Source organism: Ctenopharyngodon idella, chromosome 9 (genome assembly GCF_019924925.1).
Source record: "Ctenopharyngodon idella isolate HZGC_01 chromosome 9, HZGC01, whole genome shotgun sequence".
NCBI lineage: Eukaryota > Metazoa > Chordata > Actinopteri > Cypriniformes > Xenocyprididae > Ctenopharyngodon > Ctenopharyngodon idella.
In genome coordinates, this window is record NC_067228.1 from 1,342,495 (window position 1) to 1,361,526 (window position 19,032).

The 19,032-nt window shown below is 37.7% G+C and overlaps 1 protein-coding gene and 1 long non-coding RNA gene across 4 annotated transcripts in view; both read left to right on the forward strand.

Moving 5' to 3' along the window:
* Nucleotides 1-19,032, forward strand: part of LOC127519138 (uncharacterized) — a 38,857-nt gene that overhangs the window by 610 nt on the left and 19,215 nt on the right. Inside the window, exons 1-6 of one of the 3 annotated variants that reach the window (XM_051906635.1) lie at nucleotides 737-1,176; nucleotides 5,948-6,259; nucleotides 6,390-6,692; nucleotides 6,892-7,203; nucleotides 7,366-7,647; nucleotides 7,737-8,342. In XM_051906635.1, coding sequence (XP_051762595.1) covers nucleotides 1,164-1,176; nucleotides 5,948-6,259; nucleotides 6,390-6,692; nucleotides 6,892-7,203; nucleotides 7,366-7,647; nucleotides 7,737-7,888 — 1,374 coding nt within the window. In that variant the 5' untranslated portion in view covers nucleotides 737-1,163 and the 3' untranslated portion in view covers nucleotides 7,889-8,342. Of the gene's footprint in view, nucleotides 1-736; nucleotides 1,177-5,947; nucleotides 6,260-6,389; nucleotides 6,693-6,891; nucleotides 7,204-7,365; nucleotides 7,648-7,736; nucleotides 8,343-19,032 lie in introns of those variants that run through there. The other 2 variants (XM_051906633.1, XM_051906634.1) reach the window with 2 other exon arrangements.
* LOC127519144 (uncharacterized) lies at nucleotides 13,310-14,694 on the forward strand. Its single transcript, XR_007931737.1, has 2 exons — nucleotides 13,310-14,119; nucleotides 14,213-14,694. It is a non-coding gene; the product is annotated as an uncharacterized LOC127519144 (long non-coding RNA).

Genomic DNA, 19,032 nt, shown 5'->3' on the forward strand with positions numbered 1-19,032 from the left:
TTTCTCAAGTCTTTCTCAAAAGCAAGTTTTATCAAGTGGTATTAACAGTGTATTCATATAACTGTCAGGTCCAACAGTGATTTTAGTTTGGTTTTGTCCAGAAAACACTCATCAGCAGAGTCCAGGGTTTATTGTTAGTCTCCAAACCGTGCAGCCATTTCTCCGCTCACAGCCTCAACCGCGCTGAAATAAAGATGATGAAGTCTCATCATTGTGTTCATGTTGTCTTATGGTTTCCTCAACAGAGAAATGCTTCAAGTTCTCAATCATCGTAGGTTGTCTTTTGTTTGGTTTGATGTCGGTTGGGACCAGATTGCAACTAATTCTCGCTAGCTGTTAGTGATATATGACCAAAATCACAATATGAGTAATTTTATATCACGATAACGATATATATCACAATATAGTTATTTTTGCTTTAAATAAGGTTTTCATGAAATTTCATAATTCATATCACCATTGTCTATATCATTTAAAAATTAATACTAACTTAAAAAACTCTCAAGCTTACTGAAGACCAGTAAACAGTGATAAAGAAAGAGTAAAGAAAAACTACAATAGAACAAAGACAAAATTGAAATAGACCTACCTGAAAAACTTCAAGCACTAGGAATATTACATAAAATGTATAAAGTTACCAAATGTATGAAAAAAACAATGCATAGTCTTTACTGTGTGAATTAAACATACATTTATTCTTATTTAAGTTACAAAAGCGAGATTTTCTCTCTTTTTTGTTGTTTGATTAGCATTAAAGGGGTGGTTCACTGTTTTATTTCTAGGCTTGATTGTGTTTATGCGGCACAGTTTCTTAATGCTTCGTTTTTAAAAAAAAACACACCATATTTTTCATATATTTTACCTTTATTCTACACCACTGTCTCCATTGTCATTTGAACGGCTGGTTTGACTTCCTGGTTCTATGATACCACTCCCTCTGAAATACGCAATGTGCTCAGATTGGTTAGCTGGCCCAGTGTATTGTGATTCGCTGAAGCGTCCGGAAACGCCACGCCCCTTACCATTATTTGTTACACGTGCTTCAGTGGAAATGTAAAAAATGGCATCAATATTGCTGTATCATATTGAGCCCAAATCAGACCCAGATAGCAGTAATGATGAAGGGGGTCAAGCAGAACCTCTACAAGCACATCTTTTAAAGGATGTTTCTGAATGGTAAGTATTTCCTTTTGTACATGTGTCAAAGTGTTTAGATATGCTGTCACTTGTAAATGTCACTGCTGTTTATGTTAGCTTTCAATATACGGTTTTATCCTGATTAAAGCTTTACTGTAGCTGAATACATGACTGAGTAGTAGAATTTTTGTAAAGGTATTGTTTAATTTATAGCATGAACAACTGTTTGTCTATGAACATAGACGTTTGTTGGCGTTTGTTGGAGAATTTAACTAACTGGCTATCGAAGTCTTTGTTTACGCCCTTGATGCAACCAAAAAATAGCAACAAAACTATACATTTAAAAGACATGGACAAACAATAAAACAAAAGTTTTTGGCCCATAAACAGCAGCTTCTGCTTTTAAAGTGGGAACTCTCTGTAATCTTTCAGTAATAGCCTTGGTGCAAATCCAGCATTGAACTCGTGATTCTGGAAGCTGTCTTCAGCGCCACATCCAGTGTAGACAATATCACTGATTTTAATGGGTTCTATTATCTTTTGACTCGTCGCATCGCGCCGCACGCGTCCGGTGTAGACAACTCTTCCACTTCCATAATACTGCACGGCATGGCCTCGCTAACTTTGTTGCGTGTTCCTGGGGGCAGGGTTTATGTTAATTGCAGGGTTGGTGATGTCACCAACCCGGAAAGAGGCTTGTTGTAGTCCAAACCGGTCGTAATTGTAGGCATTAAACTGCCATAACTTTAAAAGACAATATCTCAACATTACACACTAACTAAAGTTAAAAAAGTGAAATCACAATGAACCACCCCTTTAATAATGACAGCAGGTAAATTTGGATGCTGTCCCTTTAAGACTGACTGCACAGATCTATTATACTTGAGCCTTGTCTTTCTCAACTGTACCTTCACTTAAGACATAAATGGCTCTGTTTACTTGCAAATAAATGGTCACTTTGACACATAGGTGTGTGTATTTAACCGTTCGAGTCCAATTAGGCAGCAAAAAGCACTCAATTCAATCCTCACGCGCTCTTTGAGCAGCGGCTTCATGTCGCGCGTCTCTCAGAGAGCGTGCGCATATGCTAAAATAAGTTGTCTTTTGCTGCTAATTGCGCTTTAACAGTTTAAAACCACCTGTTTTTAAACCACAATGCTTAAAAACTCACGCAAATGATAAGCTTTTGTGACCACGCAGCATAGCAGCCTCGCGTGAGCCTAACCGCGACAGAGACGATAGTCCAAAATCTCTACCAGCTGACAAATTTATACCGGTTAATTGTGTCTACCTGTTTATCACCCACCCCTACTTATTGTGCTTAATAACACTTTAACATCGAGAATGTCCCTAATTCGCGATCGCCTTCTGAGAAAGGCAGGTTTCTGTGCATGCACTTTGTCAGTGTGCCAGTCAGCATGAGTACCTTTTCAGGATATATTGCGTTTATAACTCTTTTTAAAGGTGCCATAGAATTGAAAATTGAATTTACCTTGGCATAGTTGAATAATAAGTTCTGTACATGAAAATGACATACCGTGAGCCTCAAACACCATTGTTTCCTCCTTCATATGTAAATCTCATGCATGAAAAACACCACGGAAAAAAGGGCGAATCCCAACATAACACCGACTGTCATGTAACAGTCGGGATCACTATTATTTACGCCCCCAACTTTTGCATATACCAGCTCATGTTCAAGGCAAGGCAGTATTAACATCGTGGAGCTGCACAGCCAAATCATCAGAAGTTATGTAGGTATTGTGAAGCAAGCAAGCATGCAAGCATTAAAAATGTGGGATACCATCCGTTGAGCTTTTGATACCAATATATAGTAAGTACAAACAAGTAACCTCCATGTAAAGTTTGTATGTAATCCACAGGTTTAAACAGTTCCAGGCAAGGAAAATCCAAATTAAATAATCCAATCATTTGGCACACACTTAACCTCTTGAGCGGTACAGTCCCACATATGGGATTTAGAATGTTCAGTAATGTCACATAAAGGCAGGAACACACCAAACCAACGCCGACGAACTAGTGGCGACGAAAGCAGACTCTGGGGTTGGCTCACGTCGGCAGCGTCTGGGTCCAAAGTTGACCTGACACACCAAACCAACGCTTGACAGCTGACGGCTAAGTAGCACATCCATTCTGCGCCTGCGTAAGATGAAATGCCTTTCCGTACCAGCAGGTGACAGTAGCTGAACAGCCAATCAGAATGATCAGATGGCCCAACAGACGGACGAGCTCCAACGCCAACATGTTGATTCGGCCGAAAAAAAGCCAACGAGGACCAACCTCAGTCGACGTTGCGGAACAGACTGAGAAAACTAGGTTGACGAACAAAAACTGCCCGACGGCCGACCGTCGGCTTGGTGTGTTCCTGCCTTAACTGCCTGTGCTTTCACACTTTGGCTGCTCAGCGCTTGTCATATATCATAACTATGCAGTGTTTTCAGCCACATAATATATATATATATATATTTTTTTTTTTTTAAGGTTTCAGGCATTTAAATACATATAAGCACCAGTAAAACAATACATTCAGAGTTTGTAAAATACACACTGATGTCAGACATGAGTGGAAGCAGCAATAACAGTAACACTTTAGAATACTGATCCTTCGTTAATGAATAACTACACCGGAACAACTGAGTAATGCATTATTAACACTCTAGTAACTACTATTAACTAACAAGAAACTCTGATTAATCAATTAGTAAGTAACAGTGCTTATTCGAATGTGGTAGTTCACTATTAACTAATCAGTAACTGTTTTTGTTTCATACCTCCCAGAGAACCACTAAAAACTACTATAGACAGGTTCATAATTAACATCAATGATACATAATGTATAATAAATTCTAAAGTGAAGATCATGGTAACCCACTAGTAATGACTGAAGTATTACCAAATCCTTCAGAAGGAATTACTATCTAGTAACTACTGAAGTCACTATAAACTTTTGAGGTTTTTGTACATTTTGGTACAGTTTTGTACAGTAATTCCTTCCTGACTTCAGTAGTCACTTTAGAATACTGATCCAAATAATTAGTAATTGCTTCTAAAGGATTTGGTAATACTTCAGTCATTACTAGTGGGTTACCATGATCTTCACTTCAGAATTAATTATACATTATGCATTATTCACATTAATTATGAACCTGTATATAGTAGTTCTTAGTAGTTCTCTAGGAGGTATGAAAAAATAGTAGTTACTGATTAGCTAATAGTGAACTACCACCTTTAATTGAGCACTATTACTTACTAATTCATTAATCAGAGTTTATTGCTAGTTAATAGTAATAACTAGAGTATTAATAATACATTAATCATTTGTTCCAGTGTAGTTATTCATTAATGAAGGATCAGTATTCTAAAGTGTTACCACAATAACAATCCATTCAAATATAATTTGACAACGTTTATTCATATCAGACACACATAGTGGGCCTAAGTAACATACTCGGTTACATACGTAACCTCGGTTCCCTGAGAAACGGAACTAGTATTGCGTATGGGGGAAAATTCCTTTTTCCTCGACACTGAAGCCTTTTTCAATAACGCAGTATAACTGCACGGCCATTGGTTCAAACTGGAAAACTTTTTGAACCAATGACGGCGTGGTGGAGCTGCGTGAGCTTATGGCGATGCAGCGCGCCAAAGCCTGCCAAAATGGACGGGGCATCTGGCTATATAAGCGAGCATTTTGCCATAGGATTTCAGGTCAATTGACTAAAGCGACGACACTGAGTCATACAGCTCCATGGCACAGCAGCATACGCAGTATTCGTTCCATATCTCAGGGAACCGAGGTTACGTACGATACTTCACTCATACTGCGTATGGGGAATGAATATAATCACGCCATGCCATGGGAGGGAACGACTGAACCTATCTTGGGCACCGGAGGGGCCCAGGGGATAAATAGGGAGGCAAAAGCCGTCGTACCCTCATGTTACACATGCTAAAAGGGAGCTGGCTCCCATAAGATAACAAGCATGACCGACGGGCTACGTAGAGGCCGTCAAATCAAGCTGAAAGGACCTGAGCGTGCAACACCGGAATGTCCAAGATAAAGAATCTGACAAATGTGGACGGCGAAATTGGTTCAAAAAGTTTCCCAGATTGAACCAATGGCCGTGCAGTTACACCGCATTATTGAAAAAGGCTTCAGTGTCGAGGAAAAATGATTTTTTCCCCATACGCAGTATGAGTGAAGTATTGAAAGGGAACTATAAAGTTTATTCTATTATTCTTCAGTTCACCAGCCACTTACTTGGCACGTATTTCATTAAATCCGACTGACAGGATTCTGCGAACTGCGGCGCAAACTAAGATGGTGGCGCCCATCTCGCATTATAGATCAAGATAAAGATCATTTAAAAAGATTTTAAAACGCCAAAACAGACTCACACATATTTGAGAATCGGAGTATCAGATTGTTGACGACATGGTAAGCAAGTTTGTGAACATTTTAAACAAAAAAGGAAAAACCTTTTTTTCCTTTTTTGCCTTTGTACTGCTGCAGAATATTATTCACTTCACATTTAAATGATTAGAAGTGTTTTAGTGAAGCTTCAGCAAACGAACATCAAGTGATTTTAAAGCTTTAATCTGTGAAAACTGTTCTTCAGATGTGTTTGGTGAAGTCAGTGTTTGTGTTGAAGTGAGATTCAGTCACTCTAAACTCTGAACTTACTGAAATGATAGATGATATGATTCAGTGGAGGTTTGGAAATGAAAACACATTTTAATAGCCGAAATCAATAAATGGGTCGACAGAATCACTTTTTTGTTTTTGCAGGATTGCTGTTGCAGGGTGGGACATTGAAGGAGGGAGATGCAGTCACTCTAAACTCTTATTTTATTATGATGGATGATAATGTGATTCAGTGGAGGTTTGGAAAGGAAAACACTTTAATAGCTGAAATCAATGTAACGGCCGACAGAATCGCTGTATATGATGATGTTCTTGATGGGAGATTCAGAGACAGACTGAAGCTGGACAAACAAACTGGATCTCTGACCATCACAGACATCACAACTGAAAATCTTGGAGATTATACACTAGAGATCAACGGTGTGAGAAAGGAAAATTTCCATGTCAATATGCCTGGTGAGGTTAAAAAAAATTGTTTAACCTGTTTTTTAATGGCAAAATTTAAATTTTAAACTATTTGATGTAGTAAAACATTGTGAAGTGATATCTCAGTATTAATCTGTTTGTGTTTCTTCTGTTTCTTCAGTATCAATGACGCCAGTGTTTGTGTTGAAGGGAGATTCAGTCACTCTAAACTCTGATCTTACTGAAATGAAACGTTATGATTGGATTCAGTGGAGGTTTGAAAACACTATAATAGCTCAAATCAATAAAGAGTTTGACAGAATCGCTGTATATGATGATGTTCTTGGTGGGAGATTCAGAGACAGACTGAAGCTGGACAATCAAACTGGATCTCTGACCATCACAAACACCACAGATGAACATACTGGACTTTATGAACGAAAGACCAAGTTTTGGACCACTGAGTTCTTTCTTGTTGTCTTTAGTGAGTTAAATATTTGTTTCACCATTTTATGTTTTAATCCAAACAACATTTTGCTTCTTTTCTGTCTGTTTTTGTTTATATTATTTAATTGAAATTTAAATATATCAAATTATTTACTTTTAAAAGCAATCATAAAGTTATTTAAAATCTCTCTCTGCTACAAACTCTGTTTCTGTTTGTTCTCTGTTTGGTGATACAGATGAAATATCAGTGAAGGAGGGAGATTCAGTCACTCTAAACTCTGATCTTACTGAAATGAAACATTATGATTGGATTCGGTGGAGGTTTAAAAATGAGAAAACTGTAATAGCTGTAATCAATAAACGATTTGGCAGAATCGCTGTATATGATGATGTTTTTGATGGGAGATTCAGAGACAGACTGAAGCTGGACAAACAAACTGGATCTCTGACCATCACAGACACCAGAACTGAACATACTGGAGTTTATAAACTACAGATGAGGGTTTCAGACAGATTATCATTAAAAGCATTCAGAGTTTCTGTCTATGGTGAGTAGAGATCATTTGTTCTATCCTTTTGTTCCAACTATTTACATTTTTATTAAATATTGAATCATTTAATGTTTGAGATGATAGATCACATAAACACTGACTCAACACACTGTTGATTAGATTTGTTCTTATTTATTTTTTTTCTGTCACGTTTTTCAGCTCGTCTGCCTGTTCCTGTCATCAGCAGAGAATGTTCTTCATCATCATCATCATCATCATGTTCATTGGTGTGTTCAGCTGTGAATGTGAGTCTTGTGACTCTCTCCTGGTACAAAGGAGACAGGTTATTGTCCAGCATCAGCGCGTGTAATCTCAGCAGTCTCTCTCTACCTCTGGAGGTGGAATATCAGGATGAAAACACCTACAGCTGTGTGATCAACAATCCCATCAGCAACCAGACTCAACATCTCAACATCACTAACCTCTGTCACGCATGTTCAGGTACGGCAGTGCTGATATTAGTTGATGGCAGTGCTGATATTAGTGTTTATTGACTGAGCTGATCTCAGTTTGATGTTTTTATTCCTCAGAATCCGTTCACTGTTGTGGTCCTACTGAAGCTGTGATCCGATTGGTCCTCTCTGCTCTGGTGGGCGTGGCTACTGTCATTCTTCTGGTTTATGACATCAGATCCAGAAGAGCTGAACAACATCAAGCACATATTCACACATCAGAAACCTAATGGTGTCATTTCTCATACTATTTTTTGTCATTTATTAATCTTAATATATTTGTAATGGCTTTATATGCTGGTGTTTACTGTATGTTTATTTTAGCTGGCTAATTTCCACCCTAGAATGTAATTTGAGAACAAACAAACAGATTTTTGCTCATTAACTCATTAGTGCTCAAAGTGTTTGTCATTGTAAATACTGGTTTTTTTTTTTTGTTTGTTTGTTTTAACAATCTAGTCATTTATATTTAATTGGGGACTTTAAAAATGTCTTCCAATCACACTTAAAGTTTCACGTCTTGTAGTGTTTTTGTTCAGATCAGACGTCTCTAATACTGAAGCTCTTTTACTGATTAAACACGACATTTCTCTCAGATAAAACACACAGATCTCACTTTACTACTGCTGTTCATTTGTCATTTGCATTTTCTTGCCTTTATCAATAAAGTTTTTTCACTCTGAAGTTAAGAGTCTCTCCATGTTTTATTACATTTATTATGTCGAGCGCCCCCTGCAGGAATACTAACCCTATTTTAACTATTTTATCACTACACTATATATAAAACATTATATTATTTTAACCATTATTTCTAAATGTTTACAATATTATTAAGGTCATTTTTCCTTTACCCCTAAAATAATATTTTTTTTATTTTTTTTTTTTTGTTATTAAATTATTTTTGTACCTTTTCTGAAGCAAACCACATAGACATTATGTATTACTGAATCATGCACATTAAAGGGATAGTTCACCCGGTTCACCCCCACATTTGCATGTTTGCTGGGATTTACTTTAAAACCAGAAAACTGGAAACACTGATCACCATAATAGCGACTAAACGTTTTAAACAAAACATACTACACCTAATCTTCTGTTAATTTTCAAAAAGAACTGTAGACGAATGACAGAAATAAAGTCAGTCTGGTTTGTAATAAGAGAAATTTAATGTTTTTTTAGTTGGTTTTAAGGCTGGAAGTCAGTTGTAGTTCTGGTGTTTCTCTTTCCTTCAGTGATTCTGCTCGTTATCATCAGGTGTCTTCAATAATCACACAATCATCACTCAATTAATCACTTAAGTATCTCATTAACTCAATTCCCACGAGTGGTGGTTAAACCTGTAAGGAAAAGGAATTTTAGCTGTGATTATATAAATTTTCCTTCACATGCTTTTGATCAGATTAGGTTCCTCTTGATGTTTCTTCCTCGTCTGCTTGAATATCTTCATTCATCCTCATTTATCTCTATTCTCTCATGTTTTCAAGCTCAGGAAAATACAGAAACGCTTAGAGAAGTTACAGACAAGAAATACTGTGATGGACGATGTTACATCAATGATTCACATGTTGAATAATATTTAGAAAAGTGTTTGAAAAAAAAAGTTGAACTAGAGAAGCTTGTTCTGTTTGTTCTTCATGAGTGTTTGCTGATTCAGATGAAGTGAAGTCAGTGTCAGTGATGGAGGGAGATTCAATCACTCTAAACTCTGATCTTACTGAAATACAGACAGATGATCTGATATTGTGGAGGTTTGTACTGAACAAATCACTCATAGCTTCACTCAATAGAGAGCTCAGCGAGATTATGATGTTCTTGATGGGAGATTCAGAGACAGACTGAAACTGGATCATCAAACTGGATCTCTGACCATCACAGACTCAGATACAGATTCAGTGTTACTGTCTCTGGTGAATCACAATTACACTGTCATTATTGATGCACTTTCTTTTCACGTGTTGTGTTTAATTAGTCTTTCATTTGGTCATTTTTGTTTTTCCTCTGACAGTGTAATCATGCTAAATTTGTGTATTTATTAATCTGGTCTCTGTCATAATACTCACTGATTTATATCCCATTATACTCAATCTGCTCATTCGACTATTATAATGATGCTCAGGTCCAGTGCATTATCAATCCTCATGATGAATTTCTGTCTTGTGTTATTTTTCAGGCTTTTGTAACATCAAGTTAATTTTCTTCTCTTGTGTTTGTGTGTCTGACAGGAATCTGAGATGACGGCGGTGACGTACACGTGTTTCAGCTCAACAATGATCAAACTCTCTGTGCTTCTGTTTCTGACCACAACAACTGCATCTGCCTTTATAATCTATTACTGTTTCAAATATAATCTGATTTGTTTTCTCATTTATATTTCCTCTAAGTGATCTTTAATGAGTTTATTGTGATCCTGAATGATAAAGGGTTCCTTCACAAACCTTGCGTTACTTTTATATTGTAAACACAGATTTTGAAAGAGTTAAACCTCTGATCAGAGTAAAGTTTTGCTCTGTCTTTTGCTCAGCATTGTGATCTTTTGTCTCCTGGTCATTGAACGGTATGGTAAAATCTGGCAGCTTCTCCCTGATTTTCCTGTTGGAAAGTATTTTAAAATGGATGCATCACTTTAGCATTTACCTTTGCCCGTTTTGGTGTTGTCTTCACATGTAGAATGACATTTGCCTCACAGAACTGTTGAAACTGAGCGGACGTGAACTGCAGGCCACAGTCTGATCTGATGGTAAGGGTCAGACATGATGACTGAAAACTTCCTCCAAGCTTACAGAAACTTTATCAGCTGTAGTGGATTTGAGTATTGCATATTCATAGCTGCAAGAACTAATGCGATTTCACTCGGAACAGCATTTTAGGACTTCCGGTTCCATCACCCTAAAGTCTATGGGTTTTTTGAATGGGTTTTTGCTGAATCGCCTGAAATAAGGTCTGTGGTTAACAAAGCCTCTAAATATTTTCACGTTTTGATCTATGACATAAAACACCAGTTATAACCCGCTTGTGATTTTTTTTTACACCTTTATTGTGTTTTAAAAACGGCGGTTGCTAACAAATTGCTAAAAGGGACTACTTACTCTGGCGGGGACTTTAGACGTCATCATGACAAACAGGAAATCACACTCACTAGCCCGTGTTTCAGTCTCACGTTCTTAGACGTTTTACCTGTTACTTGAAATTGATATGGCCATAGCTAGTGCTTCTGAGATGGTGTTTTTTTCCTTGGCAAATGTCAAGTCAAGTCAAGTCAAGTCACCTTTATTTATATAGCGCTTTTTACAATGTAGATTGTGTCAAAGCAGCTTTACATTGATAACTGGTACATTATTTGGCTGCACAGCAGCTCTTAAAGAATAGTGTCAATGCAGGCAGATCAAAGCACTGTTGAATATCAAATGTCAAGTCAAATGTCAAGTGTCCCCAACTAAGCAAGCCAAAGGCGACAGCGGCAAGGAACCCAAACTCCATCAGGTGACATCAGGTGGCAGACAAGTGGCAAATTTGTTTTAAAATGGAGAAAAAAACCTTGGGAGAAACCAGGCTTAGTCGGGGTGCCAGTTCTCCTCTGGCCAACAGTGCTTTGTTACAATTCAGGTTGCTATCATAAGTCCAATAGGATCGCAACATTAAAAGTATTTATTTCAGTTCCATCCAATTGAGGATCGTATTCATCACGCCGGTATGGATGGTTGTTGAGGAACTGTGTCGTGGCGGTCATGTCGATGAGGCCTTCACAGGGGATGATCTAGTTGACTCAATCTCTGCTGATACGTCAGGGCTGCGTTGTGGTCGTGTCAAGGTGGAGGTCCTTGGTCTCACCTGGATACGGCCCGGATCCGGTTGACTACGGTGAACCTCGGGATAAACAGAAAGACTAATATTAGCGTAGATGCCATTCTTCTTCTGATGTAACGAGTACATCAGGTGTTATAGGAAGTGTTCCCGGTTCCGGCTGACCTAATTTATGCAGCCTAATAATCCTTTAACGGATTTGAAAATATAAATTGGTAATGTATTACGTGTATGCCAGGTTAAAGAGATGCGTTTTTAGTCTAGATTTAAACTGACAGAGTGTGTCTGCTTCCCGAACAATGCTAGGAAGATTGTTCCAGAGTTTAGGTGCCAAATAGGATGCAATGGTATGCAAACACAGTATACAGTATACACAGTATACAATCAAACATAATACAGTGAAAGATAATCTTTAAGGTTTATTTGGGGCACAATGATCGAGCATAAGAATTTTTAAACACAAAGAAAATAATATTAAGGTTTATATAAACTAACAAAATAATAAACAAATAAAACATTATTAACAAAATATCTCAGAGAGGCACACATAAAATTATTTTCTAACATTTTTGGATAAAACGAATGGACAGAATTTCTCATGAAAAAGTGGATAAGTATTCATACACAGCACAGATCATAATCAGCGAGCATGTTTTTTTAAATAAAGTTGTTTTTTAAATAAAGTTTGAGGAAGCTTGGTGGTGGTGACGTGACACGACCATGGTGTGCTGTAGTCCGTTTATAGCCTACTGTTAGCTTTTTATATCTGACGACTTTATTTAGGCTTCAAAATGTATAAATGTTGTGTTAACTTGTAAAGATTATCTTGATAGACAACACGTGTAAGTGTCATAACCCTTTGTTAAACACAGAGCTTATTTTTTGCGATTTTCCAAAAGTGTATGGGAGAAATGCATAGGCTTTTGATCGAGGTAACCCGTGCGCCGCTAACTTCCGGGTTGGCCTACAAAAACACGTCATCTCTGATGTATACTCTATTAGAGAAACTCTGAAATCAGTCTGAGAGGAGAAACAAATGAGACATTTGAAGACAGTTAGAGGAGAGAGCAGAGCCAAACACTCACAGGAACTGTTGCTTTAAGACATTTTTAACATGTATTGGGTCAGTTTATTTCTGTTGAAAATTATGTCATTGATCTACTGGAAGTTGAGGTCTACTGGAGCTCTTCGTGACAATGTTCAGAGCTTTAATTAACCAGCTAAAAAAAAAGAGCTAGATGGTCAATATGGATTACCACTTATAGATGTGTGGTTATTTTAGATGTTGGAGGAGTTTCATATCATTTTACTACAGAGCAGCTTCACATCAGCGCATCTGTTATTTTATTACTGAAGAAGTTTTGAAGAGTTTCTTTTCATATTTATGGACTGAAAGCATTGAAGAAAATGTTTCTCAAATTAGTTTTGCTCTGTTTGTGTTTCTGGCGTCTCACTGGTGAGTTTTAAACATGTTTTTATGGCTTTAGTTGTTTCTGTTCTGGTACCATGTAATAAATTACTGGTAAATAACTGTGATTTTACTGTCAGATCAAGTGTGAATTCAGGTCTACTACCATTTATTAGGGATTGATTAAATAAAATAATTTAAATATGAAGCTCAGATACTCAACCGCATTAGTTTTAGTGTGACGTTAAACATTAAAGTAAAAGTTTCTTTTTAATTAGTTATTGTTCTATATGAGTTTATTTCTCTTTTAATGTATCATTTTCAGTCTTTGTACTGCTGCAGAATATTATTCACTTCACACTTAAATGATTAGAGGTATTTTAGTGAAGCTTCATCAGATCAACATCAAGTGATTTTAAAGCTTTAATCTGTGAAAACTCTGTTCTTCAGGTGTGTTTGGTGTTACAGTACAGTGTGGGAGGAAACTCTGATCTTATTGAAATAATGGATGATGATGTGATTCAGTGGAGGTTTGGAAACACTTTAATAGCTGAAATCAATAAACGGGTCGACAGAATCACTGTATATGATGATGTTCTTGATGGGAGATTCAGAGACAGACTGAAGCTGGACAAACAAACTGGATCTCTGACCATCACAGACATCACAACTGAACATGCTGGAGATTATAAACTGCAGATCAACAGTGTGAAGAAGAGTTTTATTCTCCTTGTCTTTGGTGATTTTTAATATTTGTTTCACTTGTTTTATTTTTTATCAGCAGTTAAAATTTTAACCCACAAAAACTTTTTTTTTTTCTGTTGTTTTATAAGAATAAATTTCAGAGAATTTACTTTCATAAAAATCTTAAAGTTATTTATAAATATTAATCTGTGCACTGTTTCGTTTTTTTTTTTTTTTTTTTTTTTTTTTTTTTGTGGTGATACAGTTAAAATATCACTGAAGGAGGGAGATTCAGTCACTTTAAACTCTGATCTTAATGAAATGAAGGATGTTGATGTGATTCAGTGGAGGTTTGGAAACACTTTAATAGCTGAAATCAATGTAACGGCCGACAGATTCACTTTATATGATGATGTTCTTGATGGGAGATTCAGAGACAGACTGAAGCTGGACAATCAAACTGGATCTCTGACCATCACAAACATCACAACTGAACATACTGGAGATTATGTGCTACTGATAACGAGAGCAAAACCTTTATTAAAAACTTTCAGAGCTTCTGTCTATGGTGAGTAGAGATCATTTCTCCTGTCCTTCAGATATTCTTGATATTAGTGTTTATTGTCTGAGCTGATCTTAGATTGATGTTTTTATTCCTCAGACTCCGTCCACTGTTGTGGTCCTGCTGAAGCTGTGATCCGATTGGTCCTCTCTGCTCTGGTGGGCGTGGCTACTGTCATTCTTCTGGTTTCAGATCCAGAAGAGCTGAACAACATCAAGCACATATTCACACATCATGTACCTCATTGATGGTGTCATTTCTCACAAACTGACTTGAAATATATAACTTATGAGATTTACTTATTTGTGGCTTTATGTGTTCATCTTTTTCAGGAAGTATTGAAATCTAAAGCAAAACGCTGAACTTTAAAGGTTCTTGAAATGTTATTTGTTCTTCTAGTGTTTTTTCATAATAAATACTGATGATTGTTTAAGCTTGTGCTCTCTCTTTCAGTGATGTATTTTTAAAAATCCATTTCAAAAGGCTTTATTGTTTATATTTAAACTCTAACACAGATCTCGCTTCACTACTCTGTTGTCTATATGTATTTGCTTGTCTTTATCAATAAAGCTTTCTCAGAGTTTCAAGAGTCTCTCCATGTTTTATTACGTTTATTATATCGAGCGCCCCCTGCAGGAATGCTAACTTTATGTAAGTAATATGGTGCTCTAGCTGTGCTGCACTGTGATTAAACCACTTTTCTTCATGGTGAAGAGCTGTTAACCAAACTGTAAAGAAAGCAGCACTTGCGCACCATTTTAAATATCAGTCATGTTGCTCACTTTCTTCATTCCAGTTGGCTCATGTTGTTATGAAAATATTTGCCATTGGAATAACTAGGTTAAGATGACTTAAAAGCCCACTTTGCTCTTGTGTGTATAGTCCACATATTCCAGATGTGGGTCGGATCTGGGCCACACTATGTTGCTGTCTGGGTCAGTGCTGATATTAGCGTTTATTGACTGAGCTGATATCAGTTTGATGTTTTAAGCAACACGTTGTACTTTAAAGGATCTTCTAGTGTCTGTCAGTTTATCAAAGCTGCATGGAGTTGATCTGAACTGAGCAGAAGCAACTGGTAATTTTGATTTTCTTTTATCTGTGTCTCATAACCACCCTAAAAGATGATTTGAGAACAATTTAATCTTTCATATTTGATTGGGGGCCTTAAACACACATAAAATACCTTGTTTGTCTTTTGAGTGTTATCGTTCAGTCAGCGCTGGATAATGGTGTTCAGATCAGACATCTGTAAGTTTGAAGTTTTGTTGAGGCTTTATTGTTCAGATAAGACATGCAGATCTCACTTATTTGCTTCCCCCTATTAATAATGTTTTCTTACTCTGAGGTTCAAAAGTCTTTCTTACAAGTTTTATTACATGTACGACATTGAGTGCCCCCTGGATAAATACTATGGGGAAATACCTTCCTCTTGAGAATACTGAATCCTGATTGGCTTAATGCTGTTGCCCTGCAATGGCCAATGTCACTCAAGTGTGCCTCTCGTTTGCTATTGAGTCTTTGCAAAAAGTAGACTACTCCAAGAAGGATTCCCTTGAGTGGAATAAGGTTAAGCCAGGATAAGCTTCAAGCTTTGTATCACCTGCATGGGACCCATAGAGTCCCCAGATGACCACGATATGTGTGTTGTTTGCCTGGGTCCCATGCACATAGAAACAGCCACTGAGGAGCCCAACTGCTCTCATTGTGACTCTATGAGCGTGTGGACTCAGATAGCCCTCAATCGGCCTCTTTCCAGCCACCTCTTCCCCCACTGCTTCAATAGATGAGCCATCACCGGCTCAATGGTAGAGTTCCTCACGCTTCCCTGACAGGTCCTTTCCAGTGGCCTTTGCTTAGTCAGGTTTCCAATCCCCATCACAAGCTTGTGACCTTGTCTCATTCATGGCCAGAAAGAGAAGTGTGACAATGCCATGCCAACAGTGGTGGCGGAATGTCAGGATTGGTTGGTCATCCATCTTGAGGACTCTGCTTCCAATTGGCAATTCCTCTGGCCACATTGACAACGAGCTTTTGCGCACCATTTTTCCAAAGCAGCCCAAGAGTTCAACTTGGAATGGGCTCCTCCTGCTGAGCGAGTTCAGTAGGCTCGATGAATGGTTTGTCCAGCTTGGTTGCTGTCAAGGGGCCCACCCCATTCTTCCTGGAGGTGCACGATGAAGTTAACAAGATGTGGCATGTCTAGTATTCGGCTCGTGCCCACATCTTGAGTTCACCACTTCTCAATACTGGGGTTTGCCTGGATCTCTTCAAGAGTCCAAGATTACCCCAGTTGAGGAAGCCGTTGCTGCTCACTTCTGCCTCTCAGCAACACTGTCACAGAAAGTGCGGAGAACTTCTTCCAAAGTGAGAGCTTCATCTACTAGATGTCTCTGTGCTCATACATGGAAAGTCTTCAAGATTTGGTGCAGCTCAAAGTGCCACAACCTTGTCAGCTGCCCGATTTTAGTCATTTTCTCTTTTCTACAAGAGCGTCTGGATGTACGCCCTTATGTGTATGTGGCTGCTATATCAGTTTTTCCCTCTAAAGTTGATAAGCTGTCAGTGTACACGCTTAGTGCATTTATATTGAACGCACCAGACAGTTTAGACCAGGGGTGTCCAAACTGGGCCATGTAGGGTGCAACTGTCCTGCAGAGTTTAGCGCCAACTAGTGGTGGGCGATATGAGCTAAAATTCCCAAATTTCCCAATGTCCAGACATATCGATATTATATTGCGATATGAGAAAAAAATGTGGAATTACATTTTAGTAGACCTTAGTTAAATTACAGCCAAAATATGTATTTTAACTAGGGGTGGGAATCTTTAGGCACCTCACGATCCAATTCCAAAAGGATTCTTGATAGAAATGATGTCACAGATGTTTTTTTTTTTATTTGTAAAGTTTCCAATGATGATGTTTTATCTGTGACCATAAAAGACGGAGTATTGTTAGCCTACTGCTGTTTAAGGAAAAAAAAACAAGTGATCGCGCCAGTGCCTCATACATATATACATACATATTGTAATGAAGGGCTGACAGCGTGAGGATCCATTTGCAGTTTCTTTATTGTGACAACAAAGCACAAGGCAGACAAGGGCAAGACAGTAGCAGTAACAGGGACAGGCTTGAGTCGAGGCAGGCGGCAGACAAACAGAAACTTACAACAGGCAGAGTTCAGGGCAGGCGGCAAACAAACGTAATCCAGGAAACAGGCAAGGTTCAAGGCAGGCGGCAGAGGTTCACAAATGATAAACAGTCCAATCGATAGCAAGGTAACAGTCCACAAGAAAACGCTCAGTAGTGATCACCGGGGCAAATCAAGACTTCGCAGTGCATGGATGCGTGTGTGCGTCTTAAATAGTGTGAGTGTGATGCAATGCGGGTGTGTGCAATCAGTCCCAGGAATGAGGGCCTATGGGTAACGTAGTCCAAAAGGAAGTGACTCAGAACTCAGGTGATGGCTCCCTCCGGCGGCCGGGAGGAGGAGCCGCGGGAGCCGTATTCGTGACACATATATACATACATATATACATACATACATATACATACATACATACATACATACAGTATATACATACATATATACATAATATATATACACTTCTGTGATCAATATAAACTCAAAGTTTAATTTAATAAAGCATATTTTTGCTGTTAAATGAGGAGCACTAAATACCTGACTCTCTCCAGTCACAGGCTGTTCTGAGAGAGCAGGCACGAACAGTCCGTTACCGATGTCACTCACAAGATAACTTAAAATATTAATTATAAATAAAAATACACATTTTTCTTTTATTCCACAAAATAAACAAATATAAAAATGATCAACTGACAATAGTATAACCAAAACAAATCGTTCAGAAACCATTTCACTATTTCAATACAGTAAAACACTGAAAAGTTTGCTGGAACCGTTATAAAAAAAAAAAAAACTCTCAACACTACAAAAGACACTTTTATAATGTTTATTTCTGTTGAAATTGATGTCATTGATCTACAGGAAGTTGAGGTCTACTGGAGCTCATAGTGACATTATCAGAAAGAAAGAATGTGCAAGATGGTCACATGATTAACACTTAAAGATGTGCAGTTATTTTAGATGATGTTGGAGTTTCATATTTTACTACAGAGCAGCTTCACATCAGCGCATCTGTCATTTTATTACTGAAGCAGTTTTGAAGAGTTTCTCTTTTCATATTTGTGGACTGAAACCGTTGAAGATGTTTTGGATTGTTTTATTCTGTTTGTGTTTCTGGCGTCTGGATGGTGAGTTTTAAACATGTTTTAATGGATTCAGTTGCTTCTGTTCTGGTACCATGTAATAAATGACTCGTTAAATGAGAGAGGATTAACATTCACTGTTACAGGACAGTACTGAAAGGGGGGAATTCAAATTCTAAGGGTGGGTGAACGCAAACTGACAGAAAAATCCAAACTTATTTATATACAATTTTTATACAAGAAAATCCCCCAACATGTACAGTAATCCTGGAAACAACTACTATACAGCGCACAACAAAATCCACTGAAGACACAGAAAAGAACCACAGTGGGTGCATAAAGATATATCCATATATAATAAAAAAAGTAAAACTTATAGTCAGTTGGAAGCATCAGCATTTCACTGAATTGAACATCAATTGTGCATTTCTTCCTCAAGTCTTTCTCAAAAGCAAGTTTTACCAAGTGGTATTAACAGCATATTTCCTATCAACAAGATCTGTACCTGTCAGGTCCAACAGTGATTTTAGTGGTTTTGCCCAGAAAACACTCATCAGCAGAATCCAGGGCTGCGAGAGCTTGCATGAGTTTCTCAGCCATTTCTCTGCCATATACTTCAACTTCCAGTTGTCTGCTTTAATTAATCATTAACTAATGAGTTGAAAATGTATATCATTATGTTCTGGCTTTAC